General features: G+C 44.4%; 1 protein-coding gene across 2 annotated transcripts in view; it reads left to right on the forward strand.

The window, feature by feature from the left end:
- The window catches only part of LOC141105598 (serine/threonine-protein kinase PLK2-like), a 122,847-nt gene that overhangs the window by 86,614 nt on the left and 9,602 nt on the right, over positions 1-26,631 (forward strand). For both annotated transcript variants that reach the window (XM_073595543.1, XM_073595552.1), the window contains 4 exons: positions 9,734-9,814; positions 11,287-11,446; positions 16,577-16,706; positions 17,511-17,621. In XM_073595543.1, the coding sequence (XP_073451644.1) occupies positions 9,734-9,814; positions 11,287-11,446; positions 16,577-16,706; positions 17,511-17,621 (482 nt within the window). The remainder of the gene's footprint in view (positions 1-9,733; positions 9,815-11,286; positions 11,447-16,576; positions 16,707-17,510; positions 17,622-26,631) is intronic.

The following is a 26,631-nucleotide window of genomic DNA, read 5'->3' on the forward strand; positions in this document are numbered from 1 at the left end:
AATGTAAAGTAGTGAGTGTACAGCTTGTATAACAGTGTAAATTTGCTGTTCCCTCAAAATAACTCAACATACAGCCATTAATGTCTAAACTGCTGGCAACAAAAGTGAGTACACCCCTAAGTGAAAATGTCCAAATTGGGCCCATTTTCCTTCTCTGGTGTCATGTAACTCATTAGTGTTACAAGGTCTCAGGTGTGAATGGAGAGCAGGTGTGTTAAATTTGGTGTTATCGCTCTCACTCTCTCATACTGGTCACTGGAAGTTCAACATGGCACCTCATAGCAAAGAACTCTCTGAGAATCTGAAAAAAAATTGTTGCTCTACATAAAAATGGCCTAGGCTATAAGAAGATTGCCAAGTCCCTGAAACTGAGCTGCAGCATGGTGGCCAAGACCATACAGCGGTTTAACAGGACAGGTTCCACTCAGAACAGGCCTCGCCATGATTGACCAAAGAAGTTTAGTGCACATGCTCAGCGTCATATTCAGAGGTTGTCTTTGGGAAATAGACATATGAGTGCTGCCAGCATTGCTGCAGAGGTTGAAGGGGTGGGGGGTCAGCCTGTCAGTGCTCAGACCAGACGCCACACACTGCATCAAATTGGTCTGCATGGCTGTCATCCCAGAAGGAAGCTGATTATAAAGATGATGCATAAGAAAGCCAGCAAACAGTTTGCTGATGACAAGCAGACTAAGGACATGGATTACTGGAACCATGTCCTGTGGTCTGATGAGACCAAGATAAACTTATTTGGTTCAGATGGTGTCAAGTGTGTGTGGCGACAACCAGGTGAAGAGTACAAAGACAAGTGTGTCTTGCCTACAGTCAAGCATGGTGGTGGGAATGTCATGGTCTGGGGCTGCATGAGTGCTGCCGGCACTGGGGAGCTACAGTTCACTGAGGGAACAATGAATGCCAACATGTACTTTGACATACTGAATCAGAGCATGATCTCCTCCCTTCGGAGACTGGGCCGCAGGGCAGTATTACAACATGATAACTACCCCAAACACACCTCCAAGACGACCACTGCCTTGCTAAAGAAGCTGAGGCTAAAGGTAATGGACTGGCCAAGCATGTCTCCAGACCTAAACCCTATTGAGCACCTGTGGGGCATCCTCAAACGAAAACTGGAGGAGTGCAAGGTCTCTAACATCCACCAGCTCTGTGACGTCGTCATGGAGGAGTGAAAGAGGACTCCAGTGGCAACCTGTGATGCTCTGGTGAACTACATGCCCAAGAGGGTTAAGGCAGTGCTGGAAAATAATGGGCCATACAAAATATTGACACTTTGAGCCCAATTTGGACATTTTCACTTAGGGGTGTACTCACTTTTGTTGCCAGCAGTTTAGTTATTAATGGCTATGTGTTGAGTTATTTTGAGGGGACAGCAAATTTACACTGTTATACAAGCTGTCATTTCTTTAGTGTTTTCACATGAAAAGAAACAATAAAATATTTACAAAAATGTGAGGGGTGTACTCACTTTGGTGAGATACTGTGTGTGTGTGTGTGTATATATATATATATGTGTGTGTGTGTGTGTGTGTGTGTGTTTTTGATTGAAGCCATTGTTTGACACCTTTTTCTTTTCCACCAATAACATTTATTAGCAGGTTTATTCCTTCCTACTGATCATTTTTTATCTTTTGTATAGTAGAACATTTCTCACACAGCACTTAGGACTTCACCACTATAAAATTCCCTTCATCACCCACATTTATGGACAGAAGAAGAAGTATGGTAGAATGGAATATGAAGAATAGCACATTTTTATTCCATGGAATGGACAGATGACAAGATAAGTTCTGTCCATTATTGGTACTTACCATCCCTGTCCTAGGATATTTTTTAGCACATTTTGTCTGCCATACTTCATGATGTTCCTTCAACAGGATGATAGAGCTGCCAATGTTTTTATTGGAGACTGTAACTCCAATACCAATAGTTTACAACTATCTCTGTTTGTTTTTTACATTCTCTTAAAAATGAATGTCTTCTTTTTTATCCTATTTTTATTCTACTTTTTCAAAAGAATTATTTATTTTCACATTCTGTCGTAAACATCGTTTCACAACAAACACCATACACTTTTTTCTTCTCATTTTCACCACACAGCGTCTTTCATTATTTCACTCATCATTCATTTGTTTTTTCTTTTATAGCCATCTCTACATTACATTTCTTTATGATCACCATTCAATCCATATTCTCAATCCTCTGCAAAATTTTTCACTTTTTCACTTTGAATTCAAATTTTTAATCCCTATTTAAATTTTTCACTTTGCATTACTTTTCAGCATTTTTTCTCACATTCCCTAACATTCACTCATTCCTTTTTCTTCCTCTCACATACTGTCAGTTTTTCTTTCCGTTTTCAACTTTATTTCACCATTTCTTATCCATTCACTTTATTACCCTAATCACTTGCACATTTTCATCTTCTCATTTTCACGGCCAGTGACACATAAGTACTATCATCTTGCCTCTGCCCTTTACCTCTAGAACTAAGCACTGGTGGGTGGGACGAAACATGTCAGAGGGTGTGGCTTGTAGAGTGGTGCAAGTCTGAGGCCATCTTACACATGATAACCAAATAGACTATATAGGGATGAGCAGCAATTTTTCCAAGTATGCTACACACCACTAGATGGTGATATTTTAAGCCAGGACCCATTCCTATGTACTAGCGAGACAATATACACTCAACTTTTGCTTAGAGCGGCACTACAAGAATTAGTATATCATTTCAGCATGATTTAAGATTAAGCCTGCATTCACACTTGTGTAGTGTGATTTTGTACATATTCACTAAATGTGCAAAAAGCTCATGTCGCACTTGTAATGCCATTCATTGTTATAGAAACTCCAAGTGTGGCAAGCAAGACGCATGATTTTGTGAGAGAAAAAACACAAAGTTAAAAAGCTCAGAAAAATGCACGAGCTTGTTTTCCACATTTGTCATGTGTAGGGCTGCCCTATGCACGGAGTTCACAACACAAAAAAATGTACAAATGTGTGACACCTGACGTCAAAAAAAATATATAACATGTGTCTAGATTATGCCTTGGTTGTAAATACATATATACTCAACTTCAGTTTTGTAGCTCTTCACTACCTTTTTTTAATAAAAAAATTATCCAGAAATCTATCAATATAATTACAGTAAAACCTTGGATTGCGAGCATAATTCGTTCCGGAAACATGCTTGTAATCCAAAGCACTTGTATATCAAAGTGAATTTCCCCATAAGAAATAATGGGATCTCAGATGATTCGTTCCACAACCATTTATTCAGGTATTTCAGTTTATAACCCATATAAAAAGATTATAGCCAGGGGCAGGTTAATGCACAGGCTGGTCTAGGCTGCAGCCTAGGGTCCCACGTGTGCAAGGGCCCCCGATTGGCCATGGTATTTTTATTAATTTATATATATTTATGTATATGTAGAATAAAAACCATGCCTGCGTGTTATACGAATACACCGATAAATGTTATTTTACCAACAGGGAGCGGGGATCGGGCGGTCCGCCCCGGGTGCCACCAATTGGGGGGGGGGATGTCAGGCCAGCTGTACCGTCTCTCCTGGCCCTGGGACAGCACTGCCAGCATACTTCTTTAAAGTTGAGAAAACATTGCTGCCAGCCTTTTCTCATGCACAGCTCCTTGTGTGTCACTCTCAATGTAAATGGAAGTCTCTTAATACCTCAATTAAAGCTGCTCTGTCTGGCCGCTCTCCTACTCCCGCTCCACCCCCCTCCCGAGTGTAGCCTTTGAGTGCAGGAGGAGAGCGGTCATGTGACAGTCAATGAAACAGCAGAGGAGAGCAGTCACATGACCGGGTCACAAAGAACGGCGTTAATTGAAGTATTTAGAAGCTTTGATTTACAATGAGTGACACAGGAGGAGCGGTGTATGAGAAAGGGCTGGCAGTGATGTTTTCTCAACTTTAGAGTATTCTTTCCCAGGAAACTGGGGATCCCCTGGGAGTGCAGGGTGGCTTTATAATGAAAGAGGCCTGTGTGATATGCAGGCAAAGGGGTCTGTGTACTATGCAGATGTCTGTGTACTGCGCAGGGAAAGGGGTCTGTGTACTGTGCAGGGAAAGGGGGCTGTGTTATGTGCAGGGGGTCTGTGTACTGTGCAGGGAAAAGGGGGCTGTGTTATGTGCAGGGGGTCTGTGTACTGTGCAGAGGGTTGTGTACTGTGCAGGGAAAGGGGTCTGTGTACTGTGCAGGGGGGCTGTGTACTGTGCAGGGGGGCTGTGTACTGTGCAGGGGGGCTGTGTACTGTGCAGAGGGTTGTGTACTGTGCAGGGAAAGGGGTCTGTGTACTGTGCAGGGAAAGGGGTCTGTGTTATGTGCAGGGGGTCTGTGTACTGTGCAGGGAAAAGGGTCTGTGTGCTGTGCAGGGTGGCTGTGTACTGTGCAGGGGGTCTGTGTACTGTGCAGGGGGGCTGTGTACTGTGCAGGGGGCTGTGGGAAGTTTTTTTTCCTGAAACTTCCCTCTTAATGTTAGGGTGCGTGTTATATACACTCTGAAAATGAAACAAAGGCGCCACTCTAAGTGCAGTAAAAAACATGGAGTTTAATAAAACTGTAAAAAGGTACTCACAAATGTACATAGTGAACAAGCATGTTGGCAAAAGCTGCCGGATATCCTGGGAGTGAGTCTGGTCTGTTTCCTGGATTGCAGTGGTGTCCGGTGGACAGGCTGTGCCGATGGATGCTGGCACTTCCTGCCGTTGGAACGTATGATTGTTCTGCTGTTGCTTATTGCTTGCTTTTATGTGCTGCTGCTGCTGTTTATGGTATTTGTATGGCTTTTATTTTATTGGAATATTACACAGCGTTTCGATTGGTCTCTGTCAGGATGTTGTGATTTTGCCTCAGTTAAACAGGAGCTGCTGCAGATGTTTTTGGCCTAATTGTTGGTTTAGAAAGGTAAAATCTGTTACCAGCTTGCAGGTGTATTTTGAATGCTTTTTTCTGTGGCATTGCTGTTTATAGTAGGCTCATGTCTGAATGTGTTTGGGCTGTAGACCTGAGAGTTGCACTTGAGGCGTGTAATATAGGTCTACCCTTTTACACATGGCACTAAATAATTTATTTTCTGGTAAAGCATGCTTAGGAGGGGGCCACACAAAAAATAGCCTAGGGGCCCATGACCACCTTAATCCTCCACTGATTATAGCAATGGGATAGGTTGTGTAACCAAACCAAATGTCCATCCACAAATGGAAGCCTCCACAAGGGGATTAGAAACAAAATCCAGCAGGAGCTACAGGGTATAAAAGAGAAGAGAGGCGCCTCTAAGTGTAGCAATATGGTTACATTTAATGAAGGTACAACATTTAGCAACTCACATGGTTGATGATTAAAAGAGGCACATCTGAGTATGCAGGCATCCGGGGTAAAGCTGTCCACATAGACCATCCCTCGCATCTCCGGCTCTCACCACTGTCAGTCTGCAATTGTGACTGGGAAGACTACCCTGCAGTAGAGCGATCTGAAAGCGAGGCTTGAAGTGCTCGTGGAGTGCAGTGTGTAAGGATTGATGGCGGTGTGGGGGATGGACTATGTGGACAGCTTTGCCCCAGATGCCTGCATACTTAGATTTGCCTCTTTTAATCATCAACCACATGAGTTGCTAAATGTTGTACCTTCATTAAATGTAACCATATAGCTACACTTAGAGGCGCCTCTCTTCTCTTTTACACTCAGTTCGTGATGCTACTTGCATATCAAGACATCACTTGTATATCAAGTCAAAACGTAATAAAAAGTTTTACTTGTCTTGCAAAATGCCCCCAAACCAAATTACTCTCAATCCGGTTTTGCTGTACTTAGAAATATCTTTAAAAATACAGTTGATCTTTAACCGGTTCCCGACCGCCGCTTGCCGATGTACGTCAGCAGAATGGCACAGCTGGGCAAATGGGCGTACCTGTACGTCCCTTTGAATTTGCCGCCGGGAGCTCCGTGAGTCGGGTCGCGGGTCCCGCGGACTCGATGTCCGCGGAGATACCCGCGATCGTTTCACAGAGAGGAGGAACGGGGAGATGCTAATGTAAACAAGCATCTCCCCGTTCTGCCTAGTGACAGTGTCACTGATTATAGCTCCCTGTCATCGGGAGCTATGATTAGTGATGTGTCACACACAGCCCATCCCCCCTACAGTTAGAACACATCCCTAGGACACATTTAACCCCTACAGCGCCACCTTGGCTGGCAAACATTCAAGGGTATACCCTATACCGCAAGGATAAAGAGGGTAAAAAAGGGGGAGGGGTATGCCTATATATCAAGAATAATGTACAAGCGAATGTGAGAGATGACATCACTGAGGGAGCTAGAGAGGAGGTGGAATCCTTATGGGTAGAGCTTCAAAGGGATGAAGCTAAGGGGAAAATAATACTGGGAGTATGCTATAGGCCCCCTAACCTGAGGGAGGAAGTGGAGACGGATCTTTTATCACAAATTGGATTAGCAGCAAGGATGGGAAGTGTTATCATAATGGGGGATGGCTTAACTCCAATTTAAAAATGCATATAAAAGCAAAGGAGAAGGCCTTCAAAAAATACAAGGTTGAGGGATCATCCTCAGCATTCAGACTTTATAAAGAATGCAACAAGAAATGTAAGGGTGCAATTAGGACGGCTAAGATAGAACATATGAAAGACACATAGCGGAGGTGAGCAAAAAAAATCCCAAGAAATTCTTTAAGTATGTAAACAGTAAAAAAGGGAGGACAGACCATATTGGCCCCATAAAGAATGAGGAAGGACATCTGGTTACAAAGGATGGGGAGATGGCGAAGGTATTGAATTTATTCTTCTCCTCAGTCTTCACGAGTGAATCGGGGGGCTTCAGTAACCAAAACTGCAGTGTTTATCCTCATGACACAACACAGGAAGCACCTCCATGGTTAACAGAGGACAGAATTAAAATTAGACTTGAGAAACTTAACATTAATAAATCACCGGGACCAGATGGCTTGCATCCGAGGGTACTTAGGGAACTCAGTCAAGTGATTGCCAGACCGTTGTTCCTAATTTTTACAGACACTCTACTGACTGGAATGGTACCAGCTGATTGGAGAAAAGCCAATGTAGCACCAATATTTAAAAAGGGCCCAAAATACATCCCTGGGAATTACAGACCAGTTAGCCTAACATCAATATTATGTAAACTCTTGGAGGGGATGATAAGGGACTATATACAAGATTTTAGTAATAAGAACGGTATCATTAGCAGTAATCAGCATGGATTCATGAAGAATCGTTCTTGCCCAACCAATCTATTAACCTTCTATGAGGAGGTGAGTTGCCATCTAGATAAAGGAAGGCCCGTAGACGTGGTGTATCTGGATTTTGCAAAAGCATTTGACACAGTTCCCCATAAACGTTTACTGTACAAAATAAGGTCCGTTGGCATGGACCATAGGGTAAGTACATGGATTGAAAAACCAGAGTTCAGAGGGTGGTGATAAATGGGGAGTACTCAGAATGGTCAGGGGTGGGTAGTGGGGTTCCCCAGGGTTCTGTGCTGGGACCAATCCTGTTTAATTTGTTTATAAACGATCTGGAGGATGGGATAAACAGTTCAATCTCTGTATTTGCAGACGATACTAAGCTAAGCTGGGCAATAACTTCTCCGCAGGATGTGGAAACCTTGCAAAAAGACCTGAACAAATTAATGGGGTGGGCAACTACATGGCAAATGAGGTTCAATGTAGAAAAATGTAAAATAATGCATTTGGGTGGCAAAAATATGAATGCAATCTATACACTGGGGGGGAGAACCTCTGGGGGAATCTAGGATGGAAAAGGACGTGGGGGTCCTAGTAGATGATAGGCTCAGCAATGGCATGCAATGCCAAGCTGCTGCTAACAAAGCAAACAGAATATTGGCATGCATTAAAAGGGGGATCAACGCAAGAGATAAAACGATAATTCTCCCACTCTACAAGACTCTGGTCCGGCCACACCTGGAGTATGCTGTCCAGTTCTGGGCACCAGTCCTCAGAAAGGATGTACTGGAAATGGAGCGAGTACAAAGAAGGGCAACAAAGCTAATAAAGGGTCTGGAGGATATTAGTTATGAGGAAAGGTTGCGAGCACTGAACTTATTCTCTCTGGAGAAGAGACGCTTGAGAGGGGATATGATTTCAATTTACAAATACTGTACTGGTGACCCCACAATAGGGATAAAACTTTTTCGCAGAAGAGAGTTTAATAAGACTCGTGGCCACTCATTACAATTACAAGAAAAGAGGTTTAACCTTAAACTACGTAGAGGGTTCTTTACTGTAAGAGCGGCAAGGATGTGGAATTCCCTTCCACAGGCGGTGGTCTCAGCGGGGAGCATTGATAGCTTCAAGAAACTATTAGATAATCACCTGAATGACCGCAACATACAGGGATATACAATGTAATACTGACACATAATCACACACATAGGTTGGACTTGATGTGTCTTTTTTCAACCTCACCTACTATGTAACTATGTAACCTAGTGGTTAACCCCTTCACTGCCAGTCACATTTACACAGTAATCAATGCAATTTTAATCGCACTGATCGCTGTATAAATGTGAATGGTCCCAAAATCGCACCAAAATTGTCCGACGTGTCCGCCATAATGTCGCAGTCATGATAAAAATCGCTGATCGCCGCCATTACTAGTAAAAAAAAAAAATATTAATAAAAATGCCATAAAAACTATCCCCTATTTTGTAGATGCTATAACTTTTGCGCAAACCAATCAATAAACGCTTATTGCGATTTTTTTTACCAAAAAAATGTAGAAGAATACGTATCAGCCTAAACTGAGGAAAAAAATGTTTTTTTATATATTTTTGAGGGTTATTTATTATAGCAAAAAGCAAAAAATAATGTGTTTTTTTCAAAATTGTCACTATTTTTTTGTTTATAGCGCAAAAAATAAAAACTGCAGAGGTGATCAAATACCACCAAAAGAAAGCTCTATTTGTGGGGAAAAAAAGATGTCAATTTTGTTTAGGAACCACTTCGCACGACCGCGCAATTGTCAGTTAAAGCGACGCAGTGCCGAATCTCAAAAAGTGCTCTGGTCTTTGGCCAGCAAAATGGTCCCGGCCTTAAGTGGTCAAGAAAACCCTAACAGATGGGGTTGTTTTATTTATGTGAAATTATACCATGCTCACCTAAAACATCTAATCAGGTACAGAAAAGGATTTCTTTTAGATATGTGATGTAAACACGGACATGGATTTCTGCAGATCTTGACATGGAGTAAAAAACAGGTGCACGGCTCCAGGGCTTGCAGTGTGCTGGCGCTAACACAGGAAGAACTTAGCCAGGTAGCAGAGTGGCAGGAAAGCATCAGAATGTCCCCTAGGCAATGCTCTCCCACCAGAACAGAGATCCCTGCAATACAGATCAGCTCCCTAGGCTCTCTTTCCAGTTATTACAGCTCTCTACAAAGTCATCCGTCAGCATGCCTCCCTAAATCTGTCAGCTTCTTCAGTGAGGAAGCTGACAAGCTCATAGTGACTTGTTGACAGTGGAGGCATCAAGGGCCGAATAGGAACAGCCACCGAGCCGGATGTGGCCCTGGGGCTGCAATTTGCCCAGGTCTGAGTTATCATCACTATTAAAATACCACACACATTTACAGTAATACCACTAAAGTACAATGTATGACTGTTTTTACATTCTGGCATGTTTCTATTTTTCTTTCTTATTCTGCAGAACAGAGAAAGCCAATGGTAGAGAAAATGGTGGAAGATGTCACTGTTATGTTAAAAAACTTCCTGTTCACCATCATACCAGGTAAAAAAGAAAAAGGTTCATTATAAATACATTTTCTGCTTTGAGATTTTACAATCTTTTTATCCTTTTGTTCTTGTTAAATTATTTTGTAATGCACCCCTAAAAACAGTAACCTTTCAAAGCTATAGCCATAAAATATGAATACACTTAACTTGTGAGGATAGAACTATATCAGCTTCCATGTTGACCTGTTTTTAAAGGTGCAGGTTTTGTGGTTTTCATACTTATCCTGTCTTCAGTACGTAGTGAGTCATTGGCATGCAACGCATTTTGAAGCCACTGAAGTCTAAAAAAAAATCTGAACTGCTATCCTGTATGCTTCCTTTATCTCAGTCAATATTCTGTAATAAAGCAAAATGAAAGACCCAACGTTGCTTTAAAGAACAAATGAACAATGGCATCTCTTAATATGTATATGTTCACAAATTGAGTTTAAATTGGCTTAGGTCCTAAACATCCTGTAAATAGATCATATACATCTGTTTCAAACTATCTTCATAATGGTAATTCCAAAGGCGTGTGCACAGGGTGTGCCAGGTATACCTGGGCACACCCTAATCACTCCATGTAATTTAGTATTATTGCTCTGTGTGCCAGCAGGAAGATGGGAAAGATTTCCATCTTACCGACTCTGCTTACGCACTTCTCTTTCACTGTGCCGGCAGGGAGATTGATCTCCCTGTCAGCGCCATATATATGTAGATACACATGTGTGCTTGAGCTTTAGGGTGCACACCCTAATGCAATAGGCTGTGCACACCTATGGGTAAATCTTAGACTAAAAAGGAACCCTATCAGTCAATGCAAGTCAACATTTGTAGCAAAATGTATAACTGCAAAAAAAAAAAAAAAAAAAAAGCAGATCATACTCATAAATGGTTTAATTTACTTTATTTATTTCAGGTACTTATATAGCGCCGTCAATTTACGCAGCGCTTTACATATACATTGCACATTCACATCAGTCCCTACCCTCAAGGAGCTTACAATCTAAGGTCCCTAACTCACATTCATACATACTAGGGACAATTTAGACAGGATCCAATTAACCTACCAGCAGGTCTTTGGAGTGTAATGGGGCTGTTCACTTTGCAAATGAAGTTGTATTTTGCAAGAGAATTTTCCCCAGAGCTTAGGGAATGAGGTAATGCTCCGATGACTGATCATCCAATCATGTGCAAGCAAAAGTGCTGTTTTTTTTTATTTTCCTTGCACATAATTGAGTATTCTTTATAAAGTGAAATTTCACTGCATTCACTAAGCTCTGGGGAAAATTACCTTGCAAAGTGCAACTTTCCTTGAAAAGTGAACAGCCTATCTGCCTTTAATTAATCAACCCCATTGTGTTCAAGGGTGGCCATTAAACCACTAAGGAAATAAGAAAAAAACATGAACTATAAAAATGCCCATTATAAAGTAAATGTTTGCTTATGTTTTGAATTGGTCTTGAACTTGCCTTTTGCATTTAAAAGGTGACTTGGATCCCACAAAGCAGGTGAATTCCCCTATCCTATGGGTAACCAAGTGGGTGGATTACTCTAATAAATACGGCTTTGGCTACCAGCTTTCTGATGACTGTACAGGGGTACTACTGACCGATGGAACACATGTTGTTCTCTCCCCATATACACAGTAAGTACAATTTTCATAAAAGTCGGACTTTTACATTTCTGGGGTTCACTGGAACATCGCATTTCTCTCATTAGTGCTTTAACCAATTCCCTAGCATTGATCTCATGTAGATATCTACAGTTTGGCTATACCTCTTAAATTGATGGTGAGCTAGCACATCCCCTTGATCTGATTATTGTTCATTCAAATAAAAAATCCCTGTACCTTTCTGTACCTACTCTTTCTTCTTCTGTTGATATTCATTCTGTCCTAATGTATTCATCTCTTTTGGACACTTCTCCTACCAGTCATGGTTGCACATGTAGCAATAACTCTCGGTGGAGCTGCTGGTTTAAAGCGGGCTGTTACCTTCACTCTCGATACCTCTGTTTGACCGGCACCGGGTCTAGGGTCCCGTTGAGTTTACCTCTGGACGATGTAGACACCAAACACTTGAGTATATTTTCCAATGCTTTAATGAACAAGTAATAAAGGAAGTAGCAGGAAAGAGGCAGAAGGAAAGTTGCAGGGAAGCTCAAATACCTTTCCTCAGTATTCTTTAGAACATTCTTTGGAATTGAACACTTTTAGTTGAATGCACTCCCCTTGTGGAATTCAATCTTTGCCCGCCTGGATAGGCCTCTCTCACTTGCCTAGCAGCCAGTACGCAGCACAAACAAAAGTCTCTGCCACAGACTTGTTGTAAAACCCGTATGATCCTCTGCCACAGGATGTATTGGTTTGCGATGAATGTCAGACACAGTACTTGAACCTTTAAGCCAACCCGGCAGTACTATGCAGTAAGATTACTTCAGGATACGTCCTCCAACCGAGTCACCAGGCCCCTCTCCAGACCAGCACTCTGCGTGATCCTTCCATGACAGGTCCTCCCCTGGGATCTCCTCGGTTGTCCAGCTTCCTCACTCAGGATAGACAGCCCAGGACCATTCCTCTGCTGCTGTGGTAGGCCCCAGACAGGCTTCTGGGCCCACCCACACGTCGCAGCGACGTGGGCCTCCGGAACGGAGGACCACGGGGTGGTACTCTTAACGCATACCTGTCTGCCAGGAGGGCCAGCGGGTGGCTGAAAAACGAACTCCTAAACATGGCGTCTGTCCCATAAATACCCTCTCCCAGAATGCAACTCGGAGGACCACCTCCACCGAGTTGTCTCCGGGACAGAGGAGCACTCATACGCTTCAACACGTTGCCTTTCCAACACTGGCCCATGGTGACAACGACATCCACCGGCGCCGTGTGGAACTACACGCAACTCAGCCAAGCTGGAACAGAGGCAAATATAACTTCCTCTAACAAGTAACCCACAAGATTTACCTATCAGTGGTAAATTGAAAATCTACCAGCGCTACACACACATAAACATTTCTTAACTGATTCATGCTCTGTATCAGGTTTTTGAAATACACCTTTCCTTTACTTTCACCATAATCTACTGTCATTTATCCTCCATTCCTGCAATGTCCTGTACCTACGCCCCCCTGCACAGAAGTGCATACATTCACACAAAATATTTTTATAAGGGCTAGTTTACACTTGCTTCAAAACAAGGCTTCGGACACACTTTGTTAAAGCTCTCTGACACCAGTCAAAGCCCCTGTCACTAAATAAAATGGTTAGCTTACAGTCCTGTTTACACTTTGCTTTTGCTTGCTGCTTTGATGAGGCTTGGATGGGGCTTGGATGAGGCTTTGGTGGAGCTTTGATGGGGCTTTGGTGGGGTTTCGGTGAGGCTTAGTGGGGCTTCGATGAGGCTTCAAGCGAGCTTTCAGTCAATGGCTAGCTTACAGTGCTGTTTACACCTTGCTTTTACTTTGCTTTGCTCCGGCTTTGCTTCAAAAATTATACCCCTTGTAGCTTTGGTGGTGCTTCAAAGCATCTTCAAAGCCTCTATAAAAGTCTATTGCAAAGCTCGCCTGAACCCCCACTGAAGCCCCACAAAAGCTTTATCGAAGCCCCACAAAGCCTCATCGAAGACCCACGAAGCCTCACCGAAGCCCCACAAAAAACCTCACCAAAGGCTCATTGAAGCCTCATCGAAGCTCCACCAAAGCCTGATCAAAGCCCCACCAAAGCCTCATTGAAGCACCAAGCAAAAGCAAGGTAAACAGGACTGTAAGCTAACCAGTTTATTTAGAGACAGAGCTTTGACTGGCATTCAGAGAGCTTTAACGAAGTCTGTCCCAAGCCTTGTTTTTCAGCAAGTGTACACTAGCCCTTAATGTGTGTTGAAGCCGAAGCAAGTGTAAATTAACAGCCATTTTCTAAGGTAATAAGCATGGATGGCTTAGTGGTGCCCTAAGGAAGCATTTTTTCTTTTAAATTCTATTTGGCAGGGAGTATGGATTTCATGCTTAAAACGAAAGATTAAAAATAACATGCTGAGAGATGCCCTGACTGTAAGGTGGCGCATCTGTATAATGTTTGCAATCTACTACAGCAAAACTGACAATTACAAAGAAAAGTGTTTAAATTGCAGACAAATTGACAACTCCCAGTTGCTTTGTTCTGTTTGTAAACAAAGTGGCTGGGGATTCCTTTCGTCTCTACCAGATCCTTATGCTAGATGAGAATCTAGAAAAAAAAATAATGTTGGGTTTACCCCAAAATTTCTATGAAAAAAGGGGTGGAGATCCCTCCTAAATTCTATACTACACCCTTTAGATCTGGTATGGACTTTAAGGGGGAACCCCACACAAAATCCAAATCCACACCAGACCCCTATCTGAGCATGCAGCCTGACAGGGCAGGACCTAATTCGGTATGAACACATAATCCAGGAACAGAAGGGGGAGGGGAAGGGATCACAGCTCCAGGTGGATATATGGATACAAGCAGGGCTTTTTTTCTCAGAGAATAGGTGCAGGAACCCCCCCCCCCTCTTTTGAGTCACTTCTTGTCTCCACCTCCTACCCACTTCTGAGCACCGTTCCTTGGTTTCACCCACCGTCCACCTCCCAGTACTGCCCCTTTTAGAGAATACAGAGCCAAGTATCATTTTGTGGTGCTAAGTAATTTGTATGGAATTTGTTAATGATAGCAAGAAAAGTATTAAAATAGATCCCCCACAGCCAGCAGCAATAGACCCCTCAGCAACAATAGATTTGATCAGAAACAATAGACTCCCCAGCAACAATGGACCCCACAACAAAATACCACCCCAGCGGCAACAACAGATGCCACCAACATCAATAGACTCTCCAGCAGCCAGTAACAATAGACCCCTCTTTGTCAATTGTAGATCTCTTCCAGCAATAATTGACCCACAACAACAATAGATCCCCCACCGGCAACAATAGACCTCCCAGCAACAATAGACCGCCACTCAAAAATAGATCTGCTCCAGCAACAATAGATTGCCCAGCAGCCAGCATTAATAGACCCTTCAGCCCACCCTAGCACCCCTTGCCATTACACACAGTACACAGTGCTGGAGGTGCCGGAACTGCGTTCCCCCACGTGCCTGCTGAAAAAAAGCCCTGGATACAAGACTCTCCTCAAAACTGGAATACCAGGTGCAGGCTAAGCATGTAGCAAATGAAGCAAAAAGGAAGTTCTGGACAGCCGCACTCCGGAATATAGCCTTTATTGTAAAAAAATCCAAAAATACAAGCCACAGCAGAAAATGGGACAAATGAGCTGACAAGTTTCACACTTAACAGTGCTTAATCATAGCTACGTAGCTATGATTAAGCACTGTTAATTGTGAAATGCATCAGATGGTTTGTCCCATTTTCTGCTTTGGCTTGTATTTTTGGATTTTTTACAACAAAGGCTATATTTCGGAGTGCGGCTGTCCAGAACTTCCTTTTTGCTTCATTCAGTATGAACACATGTTTGGACTGAACTCTGCTTGTTTGAGCGTTCTTATGAACATCGACCTTAAAACCCTTTTGGTACGAGCCGAAAAACATTTGCAGTAGTGGGTTTTTCTCCTTCCAGCTCTTCCAGCTCTAGTAAATGACTGCTGATATAAGCAAAGGGGTGAGGTCTCCCAAGTGTAGTCATTAACCAAATATGACCAATATTAACCAATAAGCCCCTGCCCGCAGACTCCCACAACCGCCAGCCCAGATTTATGGGGAAGGAGGCCCTTGTTCTCATCAACATGGATACAAGGTGCTTTGCTAGGTGGGGCATCCCCCAATGTTGAGAGCATGGGGCCTGGTGTGGTTCAGGAGCAGGGTGCATGCTCGCTCCCCTCTTTCCTGGCCTGCAAGGTTGCATGCTTTGATATGCATGGGGTTCCCCCTTAAAATCCATGCCAGGTCTGAGGGGCCTGAGTGTCTAAACCTTCCCACTCTATCCAAAATAAAATAGGAAACGTTGTCTTTCAGCGCGATTTGCGTGGTTTGTCACTGAATGAGCAACACTCTGTTGCCCAAACAATCCAACTAACATCTACAAATTAAGTACAGCTACTATCCCCCAGTTCTTCCACTGGCTGCCGAATGCAAACTTCAGAATTCTACAACTTACCTGCAAAGTTCTCTCTGATCTCTCAATCACTGTCAAAATATTTTGTTACTAATTTTTAGATACCATTTCAAGCACCACCTCAGCTCTGCTTAAAACCTCTTCTCATTTTCTATCTTCTTTCTTTGTTCCTTACATCCAAAACTTCATTGGTCTCTCCATATCTGTAAAATTCTCTTCTATAGGCAATTCAGCACTCTCCAAACCCTTGAATCCTTCAAAATAACAGCCTTACAATTTTAAGCATCAGGCAAGACTATAATCCAACCTAAAATATAGTCTTTTATTACTGATCTAGCATGCATTTCTTCTTCACACAATCTGGTAGCGCACATACCTTTCCATATGCACAGCCTACTGTACTTATTTTTTCATCTGTCAGTTCTACCCCTATATTGTAAGCTTGCACAGCATGACCTCATATACTCTATCTGTGAATCTTATTATTGGGGTGTATGTTCTGTGGTACCACTGAACATGCTTCTCAATGTAAATATTTTATGTCTTGATATTACAGTATCTGTATTGCCCACCCATATGTATCTCTAACTTTGTTCAGGGCATAAGATATGGTACTGTTACATAAATTAATAGGTTTCCACAATCTGAGCTAACACAACTGAAAATCATCTCATTCTCTTTCCTAACTTGCTTTAGAAAAGTTTGTTATTCTACAAGCTCAGAAGAACATATCACGTTTCCTGAATGGAGCCCACCATGTAAGCTGGAAGCAAAGATGAGGATACTCAAGTTTTTCTTTCAATACATGCAGAAAAATGTGTTGGAGGTGAGAAATGAGCAGCCAGAATAAACAAATTGAGCAATATTTCCTATTGTAGATGAAGAACCCTTTCCTGATACTTTTCAAGTGAAATGTTAAATCCCATTAAAAAACTGCTGTTTTTTCACAATGGGGTGGTTTATATTGCCTAAATGAATACCTTCTGTTATAAAGAGCCCTGCTAGGGTTGTTACAGACTTGTCACACATAAAGATGTCATCGGGCAGGTCTAAAACATGACATAAAGATTACATCATCCAGATGGCCCATGAGGTCATTTAAACCCCCCAAAAGGCAAGAACTGCAGCCATCCATCTATTCTGATATAATGAGATTGCACAAGCTAAATCTGAGTTCATTATGATATGTAAAAACATCATAATGGTTATGTCGTAATTACCAAGGAAGTGTGGGAGGCAATTAAGGAATTCCGGTTACACTGAATATTCTCCTAAGTACCTGTAGGGATTATAGTATACTGTACATCATATTTACAGTGTTTTAAAATAGCTAACCTGGCAACCTTTCAAAGAGGCCTCCTGAGATTACTCGTAGCATTTGTTAGTACCCTCTACACTGCCCAAACATATGATAAGTCACAGATGGCAGGTGGTCTTTGTGTATTGCTTTTTGTATATAAGGAATGGCATTTTGTTTTCACAGAATTTTTTTTACAACTATAGTTGATAAATCTGTGCTGTTACCAAATGTTTAAATGCGTCAAAAATGTTTCTCTCTTATTATTATAGCCATTATGTATTCAGTGCCATAATACAAGCTTAACTAGTAGTTCTGCTGCTGTTTTTGCAGGGTGGAAATCTTCGGGGAGCACCCAGCCTATCTGTCAGAACATTGTGCCTGTTGCACTTTCTGAAAACAGACCAAGCGCTGCTGATGTTATTCAGTAATGGAACATTGCAGGTACAGGTTTAAAGAGCATAATTCATCCTAGAATATCTCACATAGGCATACCTCCCAACTTTAGAATGAGGGACACTACAGGAAGGCAGTGACTTGTGGCTCACTGTGGCAAAAAGCAGGTGTGGCTAAACTGTTTGTGGGAGGGGCTTAAGGGGCATGGTTAAACAAAAACCAGGTTTCCTTTTAGCCATAAAATATGCTTTGATTGCTGTGCCAAAAACAAGAGTCTTACAGATACATATAAACCCTAGTACAGCCATTAAAAAAAGGTTTCTAATACATATGGTCTTGCACAAACTGAAAATAGACAGACCTAACACTTTGAGCCTTAAAGAAGAACTTCACTAATCAAGGACTGCTTAGCAAACAGTAACTGTTGAGACAATAAACACTTTTGTGAGAAGTATATAATGTACCAAGGGCAGCCCATCCATTAAGGGCGCATGGACGCCGCCCCCTCTCTCCAGCCACTAATGGATGCATTGCATGAATCTATCCATGGCCGCCGATACCACCCCCTATTCAGGCGTCCGGCCCCTTTTCGGATGCCAAGGAATTGAATTCCAGCGGCGGGGGTGTTTTTTAAAGCACCCGATTAGAGCCATAGGCTCTAATAGGCTTCAAAAAAGGTGGACTTAGACACCCAGATGTGTTAGAAAAGCAAATTAATATTTGCTTTTTCTAACACTGAACCGCCTCTCCGCCAGTCAGGTAGCGTGGGTCTAATACCCGTCACCTGATTGGCTTAAGGCACAGGTGCCCCGATTGAATGCCTAGCAAAAGGGAGGAAGAGAGGAGGGGGAAACATGGAGGACACAGGAGCTGTCCCACAGTTTGCCACCGTCACCCGCTGCCTGATCAGCCACTAAGATGGGGTAAGTAGCGGGCAGACAGCGGGCGGACGGGGGTGACAGTGGCTGCATTTGATAAGCACAATGATGATGGGCACAAGTGGTTGCAATTGATGGGCACAAGGGGCGGCATTTGATGGGCACGAGTGGCTGCATTTGATGGGGCACAAATGGTGGTGTTTGATCAGCACAAGTGGCTGCATATGATGGGCACAAGTGGCTGCATATGATGGGCACAAGTGGCTGCATATGATGGGCACAAGTGGCTGCATTTGACGGGCACAAGTGGCTGCATTTGACGGGCACAAGTGGCTGCATTTGACGGGCACAAGTGGTTGCATTTGATGGGTACAAGTGGCTGCAAATGATGGGCACAAGTGGCTGCATATGATGGGCACAAGTGGCTGCATTTGATGGGTACAAGTGACTGCATTTGATGGGTACAAGTGACTGCATTTGATGGGTACAAGTGGCTGCATGTGATGGGCACAAGTGGCTCCATATGACGTGCACAAGTGGCTGCATTTGATGGGCATAGTGGCTGCATTTGATGGGCACAAGTGGCTGCATTTGATGGGCATAGTGGCTGCATTTGATGGGCACAAGTGGCTGCATTTGATAGGCACAAGGGTTGCATATGATGGGCACAGTGGCTGCAATTGATGGCACAGTGGATGCATTTGATGGGCACAAGTGACTGCATATGATGGGCACAAGTGGCTGCATATGATGGGCACAGTGGTTGCATTTGACGGGCACAGTGAGGCTACAATTGGTGGGTTTTTTCTTTCAGTATTTTTCTGTTTGTTTGCGCCCCCCCAAAAATTTTTAGCACCAGCCGCCACTGTAATATACAATATGTACAATATAGTGTATATTGTGCAGGATTCTGTAAGGCAGGGGTCAATGGTGTGCAATGCACAGAGTGCAAGGGTCATGATTGCGTAACACACAGAGTGCTGCAGTCAGTGTCAGGTTTAGGATACATAACACAGAGTGCAGGAGTCCAGGATGTGTAATGCAATGTTTTCAAGGATCAGGAGTCCATAACACACAGAGTGCTATAGTCAGTGCTGGGTTTAGAAGTACATGACACACAGAGAGATCAGGGGTCAGTAATGCACAAATGCAGGAGACAGGAGTGTTATCCACAGAATGCAGGGGTCAGGAGAACATAATGCAAAGAATACAGGGGGCAGCAGTGTTATGCACAGAATGTAGGGGACAGGAGTGTGTAATGCATAGTAGAAATTAGGAGTACAAAACAAAAAGAGTGCAGGAGTCAGGGGTGTAGCGCACAGTATAGGGATCAGGAGAGTGCAAAATTCCAAATCATTGCTATTTACATTGTGTTTTTAAACTCCATGTGTATGCTTAAAGTGCACCTGTGCTCAGACTATGGACATAGTTACACAATCCTAACAAGCTGTAAGGGAGCTTTAAAACAAGCCACCTCTCTAGCTGTTTCTTTTGAGAAATTAGTTATTCCCAAAGATCACAACGAAGACTCTAAGCTAAGGGGTTGATTTATTAAAACTGAAGCGTGCAAAATCTGGTGAAGCTGTGCATGGTAGCCAATCAGCTTCTAACTTCAGCTTGTTCAATTAGGCTTTGACAAAAAAAAAAAAAACTGGAAGCTGATTGGTTTCTATGCAGAGCTGCACCAGATTTTGCACTCCCCAGTTTTAGTAAATCAACCCATAAGGGTCTGTTCACACCAGCGAGCCACTCTGAACACACAGCCACTGGTGTGTGCTATGTGACATAGTGCCAATGCACTGATCCCAGCACATCGCACAGTTTACAGCTTTTTTCACAGAACTGAAATATTATGAGTGACATTTAAAGCATGTGTTGAGAACTGTAAAAATGTATTTCTCCACAATGCTTATAGAAAGAGATGAGTGCTGGCTTGTTTTAACATGCTTTTACTTTATTGTGCACTGTGCATTATCTGAGCACAGGTTCATTTTAGGGTGATTTTTCCTCATTTTATGTTGTCCACCTTGCAACACAATGTTTTCATAGACTTTTACGAGCAAGGTGACAGTTCTATAGCATGACATTGTAGGACTTAAGCCCAGATTCTTAATACTCTCCATTTACCACACATCCCCCTTCCTCCAAAAACATCATAAATGACTCAGACTAGTTCCTGGAGTAAATGGCCTTACGGCCTTATTTATTAAAACTTATAAATTAACATAAATATCATAAATACCCGTAAACTTTATTAAATAACTTTATGAGGGTAAATGTAAGAGCAACAACTATAACCCTGGTCACTGAGAACAACTTCTTTATTTTAAACCTACCAGTCGGCAACCCCTGACTCGGAGGCATTATCACAACCTTCCCAGTGACCTAACCTTTTTACCTCCTCCAGGTTAACCCTCATGGCCTGAAGGTACCAACATCAATCCCCATCCTTCCATGGATAGGTACCAGCAAAACCCCCCATCCGATGGATGGGTACCATAAAATAACCCCCCATCCCCTGGATGGGTACCACATGTTTCAACTTGTAACATAACTTATCCCATTCCAGGAAACCAAAAACTGCCACAGCACGAAAGGGGTAATCCCTTACCCTTGCGAGCACCTCCACACCCTCAGACCTCTCTGGATCCCTTCTTGCAAACCTAATGACTATAAATCCGTCCCCACCTCGCTTAAGATGCACACCATCACTGCGTAAATACCGCCAGGTATCAACCTCTAACTCTCTATGACGAATGGCTAATCCACCGTTCTTTATAAAGAACCTGCTCAGCTCTTTATTGACCTTTATCCTGGCCCTGTCAACTTTTTTATCAGACCATGCCCAGCGCCATGACAACCGGCCTACCATATCCGACCATACTAACACCATCTTTGGATAAGCTGCTCGTAAATGCAAAAAATCGCACTTAATATCCTTAATAAGGTCCCTCGTGGACCTGGCTCCCATGTCATTCCCACCCACATGTAATATCAAGACATCAGGGGACCTGTCAAGGCGAGAGAATCTATGAACTTCCCCCAACACCCTGTTCCATTGCATACCCGGGACCCCAATCCACCTGATGAGAGCCTCTTGCCTGGGAATCCTTAGCTGCCTGCCATTCGGCCGAAGGTCAGCTCTCTTGGCCCCCCAAAAAACATAGGAATGCCCGAGTATCCATACAAGTCCCACTTCTTGACCTGTTAACAAGAAGAAATAATACAAAAACACACATAAACACTTAATACCAAAACCATAGTCTAAACATAACCAAACCTGACAACTACAATTGAACAATGTGTGGGCGGACATACAGTTTAAATCTATCCGAATCCCATCTACCAATACGTCCGATTACCTCCTGACTCAGACCAGCCCTAGCCGCCTCCGTGGCCGCCCCAATTCTGAATGAATGCGAAGAGAACTGTAATGGGTCACACCCCACCCTAGTCACGCATTGTTTAAAAACCGCTACAAACTGGTATCTGGATAGACACGCACCATCCTCATGTATCAAAAAGGACCCTTTTAATGCCGGTCTAAGCTCCTTGAAGGATTTAACAACCCTGACAGGGCAAATGCTCGACTCGGCAATCCTGCCGAAAACCAAATACCTACCTTTCCCTGCCTGATCAGTCTTGGAGCTTCTGATCCATATTCTAACCATGTCCTGTAATAATTCCACATCTCCGTGCATAAGCCCCCCCGGAATTGTTTTAGAAGGGCTGACCAGCTCGCTTACCTGCAGAGCCCCAAAGAAGGCAAGCGCGAACGCTGCTTTGAATAGTATACATTTGTAAACGGATCTGCAGACCGTTTCCAAACTCAGCATTAATCGTTTTAGCATGTCAAATGAGACAGGGCGCCTCCCGTCCCTCTGTTTGTACATCTTCCTATACCCCTTGACTGCCTGTCGTAACCAAAAATCCTTTGTGTAGTCCCGACGCCCTTGCCATTTAAAAAGAAAGGCCAAACCTGCCAATTCGCGGTCTATGGCAGCTGCCGAGACACCTTTTTCGAAACCCCTAATAATAAAATAAAGTACAGCTTTTTCCACTTCCGGGTCATCCGATGCCATGCTCAGTTCATTCAAACAGGCGAACCAATCTTTCCATACCTTTGAGTAGGCATTCCACGTAGCCATACTCACGGATTGCTGAATCCACTTTGCTGCGGTCCCAAGGCAATGTTCCATATCCAGTTGGGACAGGCGACCCCCTGTTGTTCCGCATCTGGTGCCAACTTCCGGAACCTGTCCCACTGAAAACGAGACAAATCCTCAGCCAACGTGTTCTCTGTCCCTGGTAGATGCACAGCATATACAAATGCATTCACTTGCAAACAGCGAAGTACTAAATGATGCAACAACCTGACCACCGGCACGGATGCCACGGTAAGCCGGTTAACCACTTGAACCACCCCCAGATTGTCACAATTGAATCGAACTTTCAGGTTTCTGAAAGATTCCCCCCAAAGTTCCATAGCCACGACAATGGGGAACAGCTCTAATAGCACCAGGTTCTGCAAGAACCCAGCCTCCTGCCATTTAAAAGTCCACCTGGCAGCACACCATTGACCCTTAAAGAAAGCTCCAAACCCGGTCGAGCCAGCCGCATCCGTGAATAATTCCAAATCACAGTTGCTGATGGGACCCGACATCCAAAGAGCCCGTCCATTGAATGACTCCAAGAAGACCTGCCAAACCCGTAAGTCTTCCCTATGCTCTCTAGTAAGACTCACGAAATGCGTTGGTGCCCTGATTCCCGCAGTAGCGGCAGCCAGCCGCCTGCAAAAAATCCTTCCCATAGGGATAATTCGGCAAGCGAAATTCAACTTACCAAGTAGAGATTGGAGTTGGCGAAGCTGCAATTTCCTAACTCCAATAGTCCCACGCACTTCCTCTTTCAACTTTACCAATTTGTCCATCGGAATCCTGCATTCCATCATCATCGAATCTATCTCAATTCCCAGAAACGTGATGGCCACAGCTGGACCCTCCGTTTTTTCCGGGGCTAGCGGCACCCCAAATCTTTCCGCTAGATATTGCAATGTCCCCAACAGCACTGCACATATATTGGAACCCGCCGTGAAAGGGGCCCGCCATGCGTCCCAGCGAAACCTCTTTCCCCAATTTTTCAGTAACTACTGTTGAATGCAGCAAAGCCGAAGTATCCCTCTTACCCGAAGTATCTCCGGCACGACCCTTTCCCTTTTTAAAACATTTTGCCAATGCATGGGATCCTGCGCAGCCTGAGCACAAGTGTTTGAAGTTTGATAGTTGGAGCCAAATCTGCAGGTTCCCTCATTGAACTGCCAGCAATAGCCCCATCTCTTCTCGGTCGGTTGTCCTGGAGCTGCTGAACCTCCGACCCCTGCCTGAAAAAACTGACTAGGGGCCCTCGCTGCCGTCATCAACCTCATCCACAGGCTGATGTCCTTATGATCCCAGCGCAGATTCGGTCTCACTGCCATCCTCTGATGAAATTGTTCATCATAGCGCAGCCACGCCATGCCTCCATACGTCCTATGGGCCTCACTAATGGCCTCCAGGTACACGAACAGAGCTGAACAATTCTCAGGCGCCTTCTCGCCTACCACGCTTGCCAAAATGGCAAATGCCTGCAGCCAATTGGAAAATGTGCGCGGAATCAAGCGATACCTCCACTTTTCTTCATCCTCCTTCGACCGGTTTCAACCTATCTAGATTGAATTTTTCCAACGGCAACAACGTGAAAATTTCCACGTATTCGCCTTTCCATATTCTTTCTTTTATCTCTGCTTTTAAATGAGCCCCCAATGGGCCCTCAAAGCAGACATAGAATTACTCCTCGCCGCGTCTGCCAATCGAACGGAATCTGCCTTTTCACTTGTCTTCCCCCGATCCCCCGAAGTCGTAGCCACTGCTGTCGGACTGGGAGACACCCCGACCGCTGCAACAGCCGCCAATGGCGCAACCGGTACATCGCCCGCGACTGGTGTGGCAGCCCCCGTCTGCGGGGGAGTCCTCTCCGTTGTCCATGCCGTAGCTGGACCGCTTCCTGTCCCCGATTCCACTCGCGCTACTAGTTCTTTCAGTCCTGTTAACAGCTCCTGCAAACCCTCATTCCTTATTTGGGGCACCACTGCTGTCGGTGGAGCCGACCCGTTCTCAGCCCCCCCCGACCTGGCTGCACCCCCCAACCCTGAACGTCCCCTCTGTTCACCCCGCCCCAACAAGTTATGCAATAAGATAGTAACAGGATTTGAAGAATCGCACTCACCGGGCTGCCCAGGACTGGAACCACCGTTGCCTGATGTCCTTGGTCGTCACCTCCGTCAGACCCGGACAGCTCTCCTTCTGAACGATCGTCGCTGTTTTCCATCCTGCTGACCACCTGCTGCACCCCAGATGCGGCCGCTCTGGTTCCCGAGGGCCTGCGGTGCTGTGAACGACCACCTCTCCCTTGATTACCGCCAGACCCGTGGGATGCCCCTGGTGATGGACTCCTGCGCCTACTATTTCGCGGGGTGCGTGTCGTCCGTCCGATACCTCCACTCCCACTGGCCCTTGTGATTCTCGCTGACACTCTCCCGCCTATCGATGGACTACTGGCCGTCTCAGTCGCCTGTGCCGCTGCATCACTTGCTGTGGTGCGCTCTTGTGGGTCCCAACCCCTCCGCACCTCTCTCGCAGACCCCTCGGGCTATTCCATGCATCTACGACGTGCCGGGGGGGAAGAGCCGCGTGTAGTGCTGGGCACCCTTCCCCCAGTCCCACCGACCTTGCGCCGAGTCCCCCGGACATCTCCTCTTCCTTCCCTCTGCCTCCCATACGTGCTGGGTATCTGTGTATCTCCCACCGGTGTCAATCGCTGCTCCGAACGGGATGTTCCCAGTCCTGACTCGGGACTATATCTCTCAGGCGGCCGGGACCGCCGCGCACGAGGTGTTGCCGCCCCCCCCCCCCGCTCACTGTTGTCCCGCCGACTGCCATCGCCCTTAGCTGCTGTTGGAGCCAGTCCGCGCTGTTAGCGGCAACCGCCGCTCTCAGCTGCTCCAGAAAACCCTCCATCGCCGCCATTGTAGATTAAATACAGGGGAAATGAAGAGCGGTGAGGTCTGCTGACTAATCTCTTCCTCCACCGCTCTTCGACTGACGTTACTTCCCCTTCTCACACTTCTCCTCACTCTGCTCTGCCAGCCACTCCCCTTCTCTAAAAGGGGAAATCTTCACTTCTTAAATCGGCAACTGTCCTGTCCAGCACTGTCATGCCGTCCCTGCGCCCCGTGTCTCACTTAGCTCCGGGACTCTTTTTCTGTATTGAACAACGTTTAAGTGCAGAGTCTGAAATATAACTATTTGTTGCTTTAGACTGAGAATTCTGAATTTGCCACAAACTGGTATAATTACAATCACTGCCAACATACTTGGTATTTGGTATTGCCAATTAACTCCAGAAATATTTGTCTTTTAAACAAAGACTCAAGAACTGTATAGACTAGCTGTGGAATAAAACAGCCATTATAGCATAAGTTCTAGTTAGTATTGCCATCTCTTCATAGGCCATGCAGTCTTACACTTACAAAAAAGTAGGTACACTGCATGAAAATGATTGACTTTTTCAACATATTTGAAAAGTCAAACAGTAGATCTTCATTCAAACAGTGCTACAGATAAAGGCAGGCCCGGACATAAGGCATGATAACAGCACAATATGACTGTGAAATGATTATACTCCTTAATAGGGATGAGCCAAACACCCCCCGGTTCGGTTCGCACCAGAACCTGCGAACGGACCGAAAGTTCGCACGAACGTTAGAACCCCATTGACGTCTATGGGACTCGAACATTCAAAATCAAAAGTGCTCATTTTAAAGGCTAATTTGCATGGTATTGTCCTAAAAAGGTTTTGGGGACCCGGGTCCTACCCCAGGGGACATGTATCAATGCAAAAAAAACTTTTAAAAACGGCCGTTTTTTCGGGAGCAGTGATTTTAATGATGCTTAAAGTAAAAAAAAAAAAGTGAAATATTCCTTTAAATATCGTACCTGGGGTGTGTCTATAGTAGGCCTGTAAAGTGGCTCGTGTTTCCCGTGTTTAGAACAGTCCCTGCACCAAATGTCATTTTTAAAGGAAAAAATCTCATTTAAAACTGCTTGCGGGTTTAATGTCATGTCGGGTCATGGCAATATGGA

The sequence above is a fragment of the Aquarana catesbeiana genome, linkage group LG01 (genome assembly GCF_042186555.1).
Source record: "Aquarana catesbeiana isolate 2022-GZ linkage group LG01, ASM4218655v1, whole genome shotgun sequence".
NCBI classification, from domain to species: Eukaryota; Metazoa; Chordata; class Amphibia; order Anura; family Ranidae; genus Aquarana; species Aquarana catesbeiana.